Below are 12,077 nucleotides of genomic sequence, written 5' to 3'. Positions count from 1 at the left end.
CAAAAATTTGAAGACTTTTATTTTACCCTCCTTTTTGAAATTATTATAAAACTCCAAAGGAAGTAATATGGGGGTCAGTTTTGACCTGCAGGTCAAATTCAAGCCACACAGAATTTATTTTAATTAAACAGTAAGCCTCACAGTTTCAAAGAAAACAGAAAAGCAAAAGCATTTTGAATTTAAATACTTCTTCCATTTTAAAGCTAGAAGAAGTACATATAAATTCTTAGATGTAACCACTTAGTGTTAAATTATCCACCATAAATCTGGCTACAGAACTGATATACTTTATTATAATGACAAGATGAACTATACAATATGTTTATCCTATAAATAGATTTATAAATTTTTAAAATCAAAACAGGTCTTTTATGCACAATAAGTAAAAAACTGCTTTTGTGCAATCTCTCATGATATAAAGAACACTTTGTACAGCAAAAGTTACCTCTAAATTTTTCTTTTTATGCATTGAGTTCAAGGGACACCACAGAATCAGGGTTCAAATCTTAGTTCTCCAAACCTAAACTCAGATCTCTATCTCTATTGCATAAAATGTGCCTGAATTATCTTATTTTTCTCCACTGAAAACTTACACTGGTCTCTGTATTCTGTCTCAATCAATGACATCACAATCTAGCTTTACATAGTTTAGCATAGTGGAGACATCTACATTTTTCTTTCCATCACTACTAATATCTGGTTAGTCAAGAAGTCCATTAGTTCCATATCCCTTACCCTTCACATTGTTGTCAGAGTAAGCTCCACGTTGTTGTCAGAGGAAGCCCTCACTGTATTGCTCCCTGCCCAGCCTCAATGCTCCCCGTTTCCCTTAAGATAAATTCTAAACTCCTTTGCATGGCGTTGAGCTATTTTAAACCTGCTCCATCCTATCTAACCAATTTCACTTACCAGAACAGCTGACCTCTACCACCTGCACTAAAGAAGTTTCCTGAAAAAGCCCAGTTGTTTACATATGTGGGTCTTTGAGTTAGTTGTATCCTCTGAACATAATGCAGTTCTTAAATATCTATCACATATCAGGCAGTAGTATGTGCTAGAGGATAAAACAGTAAAGAGAAAAAACATGGACTGTGCACTCAGGGAGTTCATACTCCCCTGCTCACACACTCTCTAATCCTTCTAGACTAAATGACTTTACTTCATATTCCTTCCTGCAATATGCCCATATTCAGCTAGTTTCTCCCTCCACTGTGGTAAGTCTGGCACACATTATTATTTTTTAAAGTCCATTTTCCACACTAGACTCTGAGCAGCTTACAGTATAGAGCAGGTCTTTCCACCAATAGATTTTCCTATAATGTCTTGGACAATGCAGGATATAAAATCAACTTGAAAGGCCTCAACTCAAAATGTAGGCATCATGCCAGGAGACTGTACTTTTAAAGATGAGCCTAAGGAAGTTGCTGGGTACATCCACATTCATTCTATTTTGGCCTGCTAATTTTCATAACATTTTTAAAAGATCATTTCTAATGTACTTTTCTGTAATAAACCTGGAATACTGTTGATTTTCTAGGTTTTTAAAGAATGTTTTTCTATCTCAAAAGTTGATAATGTTTTCATAAATGTGTATGCAAACCCTATTCTTAAAAACCTGTAATATAAACTACAGCTAATGGTTTAATAATTCTCTTTGGATTCATTTTCTCTTTACATAGAAATTACTCTTTCCTTAAAGATTTCTGTGAATAACAAGAGTTTTTCCTTTTTCCCATGGAGTTGCATGCTAATGGATTATAACCTGAGGAAGAAATATATGTCCCACTGTCCTATTCCTAATGCCATGGTTACCGTACGATGAGTTCTGTGCTGGATTATTTTTCAGTGGTTGAGATATATTGCTCCCAGTACAACCTAGTGCAGCATTTTTATATTGATTTATTCTGGGGAAATGAATTCTATGGGATTGTCTACAAAGCCTTACCTTCCATCCTTTAACACTAGAATGGTTACAACAATTCCTCCACCTGCATTTGATAATAGCAACTCATAAATTCTGCATTAATTTTTTAAGTGATGATAGTAATACTTAAGATAACTGGACTTGTAATTACATGAATAGGAGTCACTCTAAGTTGATAATCTGGAAGACATGTGGATACCCCTAATGAAAATCAGACCATTTGGCCCGCAAGATTTTAATAAGAAAATAAAACAATATTCTGGTGCTAGAATTGTATTTCTTTAAACAACAGGTGCTAACTGCCATTATCACAATCCCAGTAAAAGGAGAAAATATGATGCCAATTTTTGGAGGCTAAAATGTTTCCTATCAGAATGTAGATTCCAGTGTATCCATAAAGGCTTATCAAACACAGTGTTTTGACCTAGGCAAGCAAAATAATTTATAGACAAGGAAGCAAGAAACAGGTTTTAAAACACACACCTTCCTAACTGCATCTCTAATATGATTTCATTTATAATTATTTAGAAAGAATCAAATTTAATGTACCTTTTCCAGCTCCGTCTTGTTTGGAACTTTCCCTGCATCATTACTATATCTGAAAAACAAATTGGCCCAGTTTATAATGTTGTTAAAATTTAATTTGGAAAACACTAATCAAAATGCCTATGTTCTTTACCCTAGAGCTGGACTTGTTTTTTCTTTCCACTCATTTGTTTCATGTCCTCCATTAACACTTTCTGAAAAATATTAAATAAAAAAAGCATAATTTAAATGAATTATCTTTGGGTATCTATGTGGATGAAAAGATGGAAGCATTAGTAGAAATTGAAAATAAACAAATTCATCTTGTACTAACAAAATATTCATCTTAAAATATCTTAAAAACACAAATATTCCACTAACACTTTTTCACTGCATTAGAGCAGTTCTTCAGAGCCAAAACTAGCCATATGAAATCTGAGGCTGCACCCAAATACAATGTAGGAACTAGAAATTGCCAATATTATGCAAGAAGGTCACTTCAGGACAGAAAAGAGTTTTACCGAAGATGACATGAGTTCCAATCGGATGGGCTGGAGGATAGAAAAGTCATTCTTCCACCTTTGCCGAAGAATGTAAATTCAATTATTTTTAAAGGAAAAATATTAGTGTGACATAATTCCCTTGTATAAATACCAGGAAGTATAGCAAGAGAAAGGTTAAATTCACATAACGTGTGGATAGCTAATTCAAAATGCAGCACAGAATTCTTGAGTTTAGGTCTATTGACCAAATGATTAGACCCTACTGAGGCCTTATCAATACATGATACCATTGATTTCCAGGCCATGGTTGGTAGATCCACCGAAAGAAGTCATCTGAATGGCCTCGACCTCTGCTTCAGCCTTGATGATCTGTTGCGCCACAGCATCCGCGATAGGCATCACCATGGCAGCAGTAGAAGTGTTGCTAAGCCACATGGATAAGAAGGCAGTGCTGAGCATGAACCCCAACGTCAGCCTGAAATGAGAGAGTTTTACTGTGGAGCTCTGCTCTATAGGTTAATTAGCTCTGTATTATTTAACTGTAAAGGATGTCATCTGTGAGTAGGGAATTAAGGTTTTCAAAACATAGAAGGTAAAGATTCTATCCAGATGACGAACTTGGAGTATGGTTAGAACCAGGTAGAAATTAAACTGGCACTTCTGAGAGTGGAGTTCTTTAGAGACTTGTCTCCCTGGGAACCATAATAATCTTCTCTCAGAAAACAGAGAGTGATTATGTTTATAACTAAACTGCAAGATGGTATATGGTATGACAGCTTGTAATTCACACCAATATTTAAAGCTCCTTTATATATGACCACTTACCTTCAAATACCAGTAAGATGAAAGTATTAATCAGCTTTTGACCTTAGGGCCTTTTATTCTTTCTTTTATCTTTGACCACATCTCTCTTTATCAGTATGTTTGCCAAGGAGGTTCAAGAACAAGAAGAGGGATTAATATTTATAAATCCACTTAAAAAAACCTTTTTATTTGAAATACTTTCTAACTTGTGGGCAAATTGCAAAAATAATTCAAATCTGATACAGAGAACTCCAACATACCTCTACTATCCCCCAGATACCCAGATCCACCAATTTTAACATTTTGCCACAGCCGTCTATCTCTCTGTCTATCTATCCATTTTCTGAAGACAAGTGTAGGTTGTATATATCATACTCCTTGAAAACTTGATAGTGCCATGTACATTTCCTAAGAAATATTTAGTGTGTAACCACCTTAAGTGGAGTTATCAAGTTCAAGAAATTTAACATTTATATAGAGCTTGTAGCCTATATACCTTCAAGCCTTTTCTCCCCCCTTGCTAGATCCCATTCAGGATTATGTATTACATTTAATTGCCATTGTCTCTTTAGTTGATCTTCCATTTTTTTTTTTTTTAATTGTGGGAACATATTTACAACATAACCTTCTCATCTCAACACTCCCAAGCATTTTATTCAGTGGGATTAATCACATTCATAATGTTGCAGTACTCTCACTACCTGCCATTACTAAAACTTTCCCATCTCCACAAACAGAAACTCTATACTCATTATGCACTAACTTCTCATTCCAATGGCTCTGGCCATTGTACTCTGTACTCTGGTTTCTGTTTCTGTGAGTGTGCCAGTTTGAAACTGTTATGTACCCTGGGAAAGACTACGCTCTTTAATGCAATCTTGCGGGGGCAGACTTACTGTGGGTGGGACCTTTTGATGAGGTTGTTCCATGTAGATGTGACCCACCCAACTGTGGGTGAGATCTTTTGATTAGATGCTTAGAGAGAAACCCTGGGAGAACAAGCAAGGATGCACAGGAGCTGAAAGAGAAGCTAAGAGAGACAGAAGCTCAGAGGCATTTTGGAAAAAGTCATTTTAAATCAGAATCCAGGAGCAAAGGACCAGTAGATGCCAGGTATGTGCCTTCTCAGCTGACAGATGTGTTCTGATGCCATCAGCCTTTCTTCAGTGAAGGTGTATTCTTGTTGATACCTTAGTTTGGACACCTAATAAATCCTTGTTTAAAAGCCAATCAATTTCTTGTATTTTGCATAACAGCAGCTTTAGCAAACTGGAACAAAGATTATGCATACTCACTGATATATTCTTTGTAGTTACTATCGAGTTTAAATTTAGAATTCTAAATCTATAACAATCCCATTTGCTTTGATAACAACTTAACTTCAATTGTATACACAAACTATGTTCTCATACTCCTCTGTGTACCCACCTTTATGTGGTTCTTGTCACATGTTTATATATTATGAGCCCCAAACTACTGATTTATCATTACATTTTATGCATTTGCCTTTTAGATCCTGTAGGAAGTAAAAAGTGGAGTTACAAACCAAAAGAACAATAGGACTGGCATTTATATTTATCATGCTGTTACCCTTACCAGAGATCTTTATTTCATCATGTGAATTCAATCCATTGTCTAATGTCCTTTCCTTTCAACTGACAGAAATCTCCTTAGCACGTATTGTAGGGCTGGTCTAGTGGTGATGAACTCCCTCCGATTTTGTTTATCTAGAACAGTCTTAATCTCTCCATTATTTTTAAAACACAGTTTCACCAGATATTGAATTCTTAGTTGGAATTTTTTTTTTTTTGCTTTAAGCACTTTAAATTTGTCATCCCACTACCTTCTTGCTTCCATGGTTTCTGATGAGAAATCTGCACTCAATCCTATTGAGGCTCCTTTGTACATAAAATGATGCTTCTCTATTTCAGATTTCAGAGTTCTATCTTTGGCATTCTACGGTCTGATTATAATAGGCTGCAGTGTGGGATTATTTGGTTTTATCTGTTTGGAGTTTGTTGAGCATCTTGGATTACATAACTATGTCTTTTGTTAAATTTGGGAGGTTTCCAGAAATTATTTCTTTGAATATTCTCTCTGTCTCTTTTTCTCTTTCTTCTCCTTGTGGAATTCCTACAATGCATATATTGGTAGCCTTAATGTGGTGTCCCACAGGTCTCTTAGGCTCTGTTCACTTTTCTTTCTTCTTTCTTCTTTCTGCTTCTCAGACTGGAAGATTTCAATTGTCTTGTCTTCAAATTTACTGATTCTTTCTTCTGCCAGCTCCAATCTGCTACTGAACCTATCTACGGAATTTTAAATTTCTGTTTCTGTGGTCTTCAGCTCTGTTTAGTTCCTTTTCATAATTTCCATCACTTTATTGATAGTCTTTTGTGTTCATTTATGTTTTTTGATTTCCTTTAGTTCTTTGCCCATGTTTTACATGGACCTTTTTCTTGATTTGGTGCTTGGCATGTTACTGCAGTCCTTTAACTGTTTTATGGAGATTTGAGAAATATGTTTCTGCCAGTTTTTATTTGTTGTTCAAAGCTTCTGTAGGGGAACAGAGTCCCAAAACTTCTCACTTCCCCATTGATCAGGGTAGGGCTACCACTATAAATCAACTTTTTAGTACATGATGGATGGAGGAAATAGTTGAAATTACTAGCTAAAATGAGATTTTGGAATTTTCTGTAGATTTTATTTATGCTCTTCTGAATCTGGCACTGCTGGTTTTTGTCAATATTGGGTATATTACATTATCTTCTTTTATAAGTATTCTAGCTATTCTCTCTTAAAAGTAGCATACCTAAGACTACAGGAATGTAGACCATGTCTACAAACTTTCAAAGTCACATTTGAGACAAAGCATGTCCTTTCTTAAATAGGAGGTATCAGAAAATCATTCAGAAGCACATCTTTAAACATAGACCCATCTTTGAAATTCTCTGACTCACTTTTTAAAAAACATATATGCAAGAACAATTCCATGCAACCTCAAATAAAGTGAGTATTGTGTACATGTAAAACAATATAAAGGAAAACTTTAGAAATCCATTTAAACAAGAAATCATTCTTAATAAAAAGAAATTAGAAACACTTAACTAAAGTCACCTACAGCATATGAAACCCTCCAATTACAAAAGTTTGGGATCCAGATAAAGCTACTGAGTGGTGAAAATGCCTTAAATTGAAAAGCCACTTAGTCCCATAATGGACAGGACACTTGCTCCACTGTGCAGTGCATTATCTCACTCCTTGGGGTCCATGAGAAGATGGTCAATGAAAAGGGACACAGTTCTAGTGCAACCCAAGTGGTATGGAACAACATTTCATTTTAAGAGTAAAATACTCTTAATAAATAAGTGCTTTTTAAATCTTTAAGTGATAAAATTGAAGAAAGAAATTTTGACTCATATGAGTAATTTTTTTTGTCTTTAGCGAAACAACTTGCTCTATAAATGATAAACATAGATGTGACTCTTCCCTAGAAGAGACAGAATGCCAAAGAATTCAATGTGGCTTTCTTAATTTCATAGAAATATGAGAAAGGAAGGACCACCTAAGGCTTTAAAGCATAATGCCATTATGCAAATTATGTGACACTGAAAATCATCTTTAATTGTATCATGTTCTTAACAAGAGGTGAGCTATTTACATAAAACCAAAATAACCAATTAATTTAATGGAAAAAAAAATCATTCATGACAGTGTGGAAAAAATCATTCAAAGAGTGGTTTCACATTCTGCAGATGAAACTTGTTTATTGATTGTTTCACTTTGCAACCCTAGATTTAAAAAAGAAAAATGTTCACCTTGGAATTTTTCTGCATACATTTGTGTTTTGTCAGTAATGTCTTTGTCTTAGGTTCTTAACATCCTTCCTGATGATCAAGAATGCTCTTGAACAAGTCTTGAATGTGTAATCAGCCAAATAAACAAGATAGACTGAAATCTACTCTGAAGTCTTATCAATCTTGTCTGTTGAAGTTCAAGGCTTCTCTCAGCTTTGACTCCTATGGTGCATAAAAGGTGAGAGAGTTGCATGCACTTATTCCAATCTCTCTGTAATTAGACCTGTAGTGAAAGGAAAGTTGTTTCTTTTTCCTCCTACAACTCAAGCACTCTTTACATCAATTTCATATTTACAGGAAAAAAAAACCCTTATGAATTATAATCTGATACAAATGATTCCCTAGATGCGCATTATTTATTTGGCTATTTGTTCCACACAAAAATGGCCTCTTCAGAATGTAAACTAGGAGTAGGAAATGCAGCACGTACCATGCCGGGTTCACACCCACCATCATCACCATTCTCAGAGCAATCCTCTTGTGTAAATTCCATTTTTCTATTGATGTTGCTAAACAGATGACTCCAATTAGCAGTAAGTGAAAATCTTTGAAATAAACAGATGCCACCTGAAATTACAATGAAAGCCATATTAATTATGTCAGTGGGGGAAAATAACACTGCATAAGAAAGACATTTTTACGCTGCTCTCAATTTTGACCTTCAACTACATAATCTATTTTGTGGAGAGAAATGTACATGTATTTGAGTGCCAATTTAAATATGCTCTATATTCTTAGCCAGAAATATTAGTATTAAGGAAAAATATACAGAACAAAGAGGACCCAGGATACTGGGCTTTTAAATAGCTGAATAACATCAGGCAAGTGCCATCTATGCCTTAATTTCTCCATCTGTAAACTGATGTTAATTGATTTATGCTGTCATGGTGTAATGGCAGTTACTATGACTTGGGAAAGCCCTGAACCAAGCCTCCATCCAGTTCCTGAATATCTTCATCACCAACCATTATGCAATAATTGCAGAATCGCTCCTTCAAATTTTGAAGGGTTTTACCTTAAAAAATTATTTATTATAAAACAAATTTTATAATAAGGTTAATATTAGCCTTAAATTGGGACTAAATTTTCAGCCATTTTCAGCTAACACCTTTCAGAGCTTAGATAAGTATCTAGACACTTTGAGCAACCATTTACAACAGTATCAAATAAATCTCTGAAGTATATTGGGTACATAAGCTCCTTCCTTAAAAAAGAAAAGGATTTCATGGTTAAATGAGTTAGGAAACAATTTATAATATGAGAATTTTATTTCCCATAGGCCTTCTCAAAACCTTCACAATATAATTCACATTGTCATTCTCAAAGAGTGAAATTTCATATAGTGTATTTTTTAACTTATTTATTCATGGAAATCTTATATTTTAATTTTTAAGTGTAGCACATTATGGAACTGATATTTAAGGGAAGAAACTATAGGGTATTGTGGGAAGGTGGCGGAATAAGAAGCTCCAGGAATCAGTCGCTCCACCAAAACAGTTATTGAATTAGCAAGAACCGTCTGAGTCAACTATTTTGAAACTCCAGAGTCTACTGGAAATCCGTGCAGCACCCAAAGGAGGAAAGGCTGGTAAATTGCAGTAAAGTGGGTGAATTTTACCTTCCCTACAGTAGGTACCATCCCACATTCCCCAGCCTCATTGCAGGAAGCAGTGGGGTCTGCATCCCAGCTTCCTTGTGCAGCTTGCTGGGCCAGGGTGGGATATAAAGACCTAGTCTCTAAACTCCAGGGCTGTGAGGTCTGATTGCTGATCATTGCTTTTGATCAGCTACATCAGATCACTGGGAGCTGTCTCTGAGGGCAGCCATTGTTCCAGATCTGCTCAGGCAAAAATAACAGAGGAATCTTAAAGAGAGTATACTTCCTCAAAACTATGGAAAACAGCTAAAGGGCTGCAATAACTGGAGATGCTGAATCAAGAAAAAGCAGCTTCAAAAGCTTTAGGAGAAGCTCTTGGCATCCTCACTGGCCATTCTCCCCAGCACCGTGTGGAGCCAGCTTGCTTTCCCACTGTGGGTCTCCAGTTTGTCCTCTCAGAATTTTCTCCTGATTAACAGAGAAACAGTTCAATGACAGCCAAATCAGTGTAAGAAACAACTGAGTTGGCCTTGGTAGGCTGACTCAGGGAGGTTTGTGAGAGGCATGGAGTTGTGCGTGAACCCCAATGCAGTCTGGAGCTGTTGATCAACCACCTGGGGCAGCTCGGGGCTCTCGATGTCCAAGGAGCTGCTGATGGCAGGAAGCAGTGGTAGCCATGGTGGTGGAGGCAGAAGTTTATTGGAAAGGTTGTTCATCAACTCCAAGCCTAATTCCAAAAAGAACTCCACTCTTCAAATAGTTCGAGTTGAGAGAAGTCCCTTATTGGACCAAATACAGACCTTTCTCCCACAGATGGCCAAGGCAAAGGAAAAGCTGAGAAAAGAAATGGCAACTGCACCACCTGGCTGTTTTGATATTGAAAATGTTGATGAGACTCTTGGAAAAGTTTAACAAATGGTTGTGGCCTTATAGGAGATGAATCAGTCTGATTCAAAAGAAGACAGTTCAGAGGACAGTTTGGAATCTGAGGATGAAGATGACAGCATTCCTTGTGAAGTCAACATAGATAACATTAAGCTTCCTAATTCAGAAGGTGGAAAAGGCAAGATAGACGTTTTGGACAGCCTGCAAGTAAAAAAAAGAAATAGTGGAATAAATGATCTGGAAAGAAACAGGTGACATATGCTTGCTAATTCTTTGAAAAAGAATGTGGTTCATATTATTTTGCATTTTGAGTGTCTGTGATGCTTTCATGTCATATTGCATGTATTTTGCTTCTCAGAGAAACAAAAGCTGGCATATAAGGAGTTTGGGATCTTTGAGGGAGAAACTTATCTTTGATCTCATGCTAAAGAGATTTAACATTCAGAACACTTACCTTAGTGCATGGCAATGTGTAAACTTGTTGGCATCTTCTTGTTTTTGTTTAAAATTGTCCCCCTGGATGAAACAATCTAATTTTTTTAGGTTATTATAAAGTCAAATTTATTAGTCACCATCAAAGTGGATTCAATGAGGGAGAAATTTTTTTAAGGAAAAAAATTTTGCAAAGAAAATAGTTATATTTATCTTCAAGTATATCTATTTACAAATTTAAAAAATATTTAGTCCCAGTTTGAGCTTGGGAAATTGGTGCTTTGTAATTTGATCATTGCCAGTGATTGCAGCCACTGAATGCATGTAAAATTCACTGGCTGGAAGTGTTTGTTTTGTTTTGTTTTTCCTTTTTTCATAAAGCAACACTTGTTGTCTGAGTTATTAAAACTGTTTCACACAGTTGCCCACTGTTTGAAACATAACAAATGCAGAAAATAGAAACAACACAGGAAAAGTAAGAGGCAGGTACAGAGAAAGACAATGGCTAGTTTTCCTCTCAAAGGTCAAAATGGTCCAGAGCTGAAGTTGCCTTTCTGCCTCATTCTTGACCCTATTAAACTTGTTTGGGGTCTCATCTGCCATCCTGGTTTTTACTCAGGAAACTGATCAGAGAATTTAAAGGACAGCCTTCAGGTATGTTGAACTTATGTAACTGTTGCCTAATGTTTTGGGGTTCTTTTTGAACCCAGTTCTTTATTACTCCTCACGTTACTTAGCTTGAGGCATCTTGTGAATACTATGAAGCTAATCCTCAAGGTTTTTTTTTGGCCTTTATCATTGGAAATCATAACTGAATACTATCTATCAGCTCTCCTGGACTGTGCTTCACAGAATGTAAGAAGATGAACAGATCTGGAATCAAAATTTCTCAGCTAGAAAAGGGATCATGCTATGATTTGTACCACCCAACACAACTGTGGCAAATTATTGGTATAAATATTTAAAGATTTCCTTCCACTGGATATTATGATACATTGTGGGAAGAACTGCATTGACTGGTGCATGGTATGTGACACGGTAGTTAATAAATAAATGTCTGGAAGTATGAGGGTATACAGGACATTTTAAACCATGGGAGACTGCTCCAGGCAGAGGAATATAAAAGTAACTTAACAGAAATTACTGAAATATCTATGTAGAAATAGACTGAGTTATCAATGACAGAGATTAGTTGGTCTAGAAATAGAGACTAGTATGCAAAGGTTTTAATACTTATCTTCTGCCATCACTAGTGCATATGTATACAATTAGGCTTCCTGCAAGCTAAGGGAGTCAAGTAAATTTAGGTCCTCTGGACATTCTTGTGACACATAGGAAAATAAAGGAAAACATAAAAATTTTATATATTCTAAAGAAGTCATTTCAAGTAAGTGTGAAATAGATGATTTATTCAACATGTGATTTCAGGACTGACTATGAAGCAAGATTAGAGTCTAGCCTTATAACATGTCAAAATAAATTATAAATGAAATAAATATTTAAATTTAAAAAATAAAGTTACAAGAATTCCATAATAAAATATGGGTGAATAT

At 35.7% G+C, this 12,077-nt stretch overlaps 1 protein-coding gene and 1 pseudogene across 3 annotated transcripts in view; one reads left to right on the top strand and one right to left on the bottom strand.

Moving 5' to 3' along the window:
* Positions 1-12,077, bottom strand: part of SLC13A1 (solute carrier family 13 member 1) — a 112,985-nt gene that overhangs the window by 48,797 nt on the left and 52,111 nt on the right. For all 3 annotated transcript variants that reach the window (XM_037836266.1, XM_037836267.1, XM_037836268.1), the window contains exons 3-6: positions 8,041-8,177; positions 3,240-3,427; positions 2,604-2,664; positions 2,474-2,522 (exon numbers count right to left, since the gene is read on the bottom strand). In XM_037836266.1, the coding sequence (XP_037692194.1) occupies positions 2,474-2,522; positions 2,604-2,664; positions 3,240-3,427; positions 8,041-8,177 (435 nt within the window). The remainder of the gene's footprint in view (positions 1-2,473; positions 2,523-2,603; positions 2,665-3,239; positions 3,428-8,040; positions 8,178-12,077) is intronic.
* LOC119534753 lies at positions 9,772-10,347 on the top strand (annotated as a pseudogene).

The sequence above is a fragment of the Choloepus didactylus genome, chromosome 5 (assembly GCF_015220235.1).
Source record: "Choloepus didactylus isolate mChoDid1 chromosome 5, mChoDid1.pri, whole genome shotgun sequence".
Classification (NCBI taxonomy): Eukaryota; Metazoa; Chordata; class Mammalia; order Pilosa; family Megalonychidae; genus Choloepus; species Choloepus didactylus.
Note: the sequence above shows the minus strand (reverse complement) of the source record. Positions and strands in the feature narration are given on the sequence as shown.